Here is a 3,454-nt window from a genome sequence, read left to right on the forward strand (position 1 = left end):
TCCAACATGCTTTCTAACACAAAGAACCCTGAATATCCGTCAGCACGTCCGTGTTTTTTTTCAAACTGCACCACACACGTTTCCTCTGCCTCCTATAGCTGCACACCTAAAATAGCCCGAAAGTCAAAGCCAGACGTGCATACCCTGGGCACTGAATGTGCTGACACTGACTGATACGGTTGAGTTTACTTCTTTCACTAAAATTGAGGAGAAAAAACAAAACCAAAACTCAATCACTCTAACAATTTCAAGAGAAATCAGTTCAAAAGTGGTCGAGCACAATGATCAGTTCAGACTTCACTTCATTAGACGGCTATTTTTGGAGTCCCATGTTTTAATTGTTGTGTCAGGAAGGTTGTTAACAGAAAGGATATCTATGAGAAAGTCATGCCCAGCCAATATGTAAAATAATAGTGGTCCGAAACAACCGTAAAATCATCAGGCTATTGACAGCTGGAGAAATTCCACATGCTAAGCGACTCAATTACAAAGAAATATTAGAGGTCTGAGATGAAAAATACACTTGAGTCTGTAATTGAATTAGACAAGCCATGCTGCTATGCTGGTCACCAGGATACAAAGCAAACGCCAGGTTACCAGAAGTGCATTTATCAGCCACAGTGATTTATTGAGTGCTTTAATAATACAAGTGTACATCAACTGATCCACAGTCAAAAGTGGCAGGTCCCTAAGAAATTTACAAGCACTTTAAGTAAATGAAAATACTTATTATTTTGTTCAATCCAACAGTCTTCTGTGTGGGGGACAGAAGGCTAGTGATAAACAGAGTCTCAGTAATGCACAGTGATTCTGATTGAAGCTTTTGTACAAAAACTTGTTCCCAGTAGCATGCACCCACCAATAAAGACTTTAGTACAAAAAATTAACCCTAAGCACTACATTTAAGTAGAAACGAGATATAATTCTGAATTCGTGTTTTTCCAAAGATCACATAAAAGAAAAAAAAATCAAAATAAAACGAACAACAAAAAACAAAACCACACAGTAATACAAAGCTTTGTGAGAACGCTCTTACTATTACAGACCCAACGTTGTTTGCATTGAAAAAAAAAGTCCCATCCACATTGAGCTGGGAAAAAACAACAAACCCCAATCTTTCAAGTTAACAGAAATTAAAAAGGGAATAAAACAGGGGTGGGAGAGAAGGGAAAGCAAAGGAAAAGGAGGAAGGGGAAAGAGGGAGAACGGAGTGGGGGGGAGGATGACATACCATCACAAACGGTTCAAAACTTAATAAAAATAAGAAAATAAGAACTGAGGTCCGGAGGGGTGGGCAGGGCTATTGATGCACTTGGTGAATGTGCTTGCACAGGTCCGGCGGGGGCGGCAGGCAGCAGGCCCCTATGTGGCATACCGCTTGGTCCACTGTCTGGCCATTCGGTCGTGCTCCGCTCTGTTGGTCATGTACTGTGTGGCAATGCTGCCCACCAGAGGGTCAGCTGGAAAGCAAGCAGAGTCCTGGGTCAGTAAATACCAGCACCTCGTCCACTTTCAAAGTCGGGGACTGGAAGGAGTGTCTGGAAGGCTGGCCTTGTGGGCTGTGGGTGGAACGCAGGGGTGGGGTGGGGGTGGTGGTAGGAGTGAAGGGGGAGGAGGTGAGAAGCTGCAGCTGTAACCTGGAACAAGGTCACTTGAACAATGACCTGCAAATGACCTGCTACTGATAGACCACATTTCACATCACTTACCTGTGCTTTTACTGATACCTCTTGTCATATGTCTTGGTAAGTCCTATTCTCTCTCTGTCCCCACCACACACTTCTCACCCTCCTCCCCTTGATTTCAAGTAGATATTTTACTGAGAAACGGCAGGTGGGCTGTGGGAGGGGAATTCCAGGGTCCCGGATGAAGTCTCTTGGGAAGAGGTTCCAGTTACCCGGCCAGCCAGCTCCTTTCCCTGGGGTTATGCCCGAGGTGGTGGCAGCCGCACTCATGTCCCTGGCTGTCTGCAGTGAGGGAGCCTCGGCTGAACACAGTCCAGCTGCAGCCAAATTCGAGGATATCAAAATCCATGCAGCTCTTCATTACAAAAATACTATAGATGTTAATAGCTAACACTCACTGATTTACTGTGTCCTAAAACTTTAACATATTAACTAAAAACTCTGAGGAAGCTGACACAGGAGGAAACTGAAGCAGAAAGTTAAGTCACTGGGCTAAGGCTGAGCGAGGGACGGGGCAGGGCTCGGAAACTGAGTCCACACTCTAAACACAGGCATTTTGGGAGATTGTTCTCTACCCAGACAGGATCAACACTGGATGAAAATCAAAACAAAACAAAAAAATCAAAACAACTTAAAAAAAAAAAAAGTAGGTTTCTGGAGATCCCAGAATCCACCCCCACCTTCCCTCCCATTCTCTAATTTCACTTTTTGCCTGATTTTTAGCTCCTGTATTTTTGGTGTTGAGAATTTGGGTGTATCAGAGCAAATGGATAAGAAGGAACCACAGGGGAAAAAAAGTAAACAGCACAAGGTACTATAAAATGTGAAAATCAAGGTGAACAGTATGTAAGTGTGACCATAGTCTAACATTACCTGTAACTTGGGAAGACTCTCAGACTCTAACCTAGTACGATATTCATGGTCATCCTTGGTCAGTATTAAGGGTACAACAGAAACACCACCTTTTCATGGTCTACTGAGACTGATGATAACAAAGCCTTGAGAGCTTTCCCAATACGACCTTAAGTTTTAACAAACCAGCTTCTGGGAAGCGTGCTAAGCTTGTTATCACTATTCTAGGAAGAGGCTAGTTTCTTACGTCCACGTATATCACGAACAATGAACAGACTACCCAGTATATGGGTTCACTTAGAACTTCTGCCTCTGCTTTTCCTTCCCTTGCCAATGCTGAGACTGGAACTCTCTCTCTCAAGCCAGTCCAACCCGAGTTCAAGATTTAAACCAGCAATACCAAATGCAGACATAAAATGCCTGGGAATTGGCCAAGATATGTTTTAAAAATGTGGCCCTTCAGTTCAGACTAAGTAATGACCTTAGAGTCTAAAAAGGGCCAAAGAGAGGTCTGAGTCGCATTTCTCCACCGCTGAAAAATCTCCCCTTGTTCCAGTTTCTGCCAGTCTAGAATGCAAAGCCTTCGGGTGACATTTGGGCATCCTCAGTAGCTTAAGTCTACATCATTCAGGACAGGAGTTTCATGAAACAGACTCCATATTAGCAAAACGTACTGAAGGCCCATCTGTACGCCTAACTGACTGAGATGAAGGGCGGGCTGCGTGTAAGAACGACCTTTGATGCTCATGTTCTACCTCAACCTGTCCCCTCACACAGTGTGAGCATACTGGGAGCAGGTCTGTCGGCTCACTTCAGATGCAGAGGGGGACAGATGAAGGACAGGGAACAGGAAGCTGTGGAATGGGGAAGGGGTTACATCAAGTGTTAATGCTATTTCAGTAGCGGCCAGGGCGGGG

General features: G+C 44.3%; 1 protein-coding gene across 1 annotated transcript in view; it reads right to left on the reverse strand.

Moving 5' to 3' along the window:
• Positions 1-603: 603 nt before the first annotated feature.
• The window catches only part of LOC109389838 (ubiquitin-conjugating enzyme E2 E2), a 302,286-nt gene continuing 299,435 nt past the window's right edge, over positions 604-3,454 (reverse strand). Inside the window, exon 6 of the mRNA XM_019655751.1 lies at positions 604-1,460. Within this exon, the coding sequence (XP_019511296.1) occupies positions 1,363-1,460 (98 nt within the window). The 3' untranslated portion in view covers positions 604-1,362. The remainder of the gene's footprint in view (positions 1,461-3,454) is intronic.

The sequence above is a fragment of the Hipposideros armiger genome, unplaced genomic scaffold (genome assembly GCF_001890085.2).
Source record: "Hipposideros armiger isolate ML-2016 unplaced genomic scaffold, ASM189008v1 scaffold_245, whole genome shotgun sequence".
Classification (NCBI taxonomy): domain Eukaryota; kingdom Metazoa; phylum Chordata; class Mammalia; order Chiroptera; family Hipposideridae; genus Hipposideros; species Hipposideros armiger.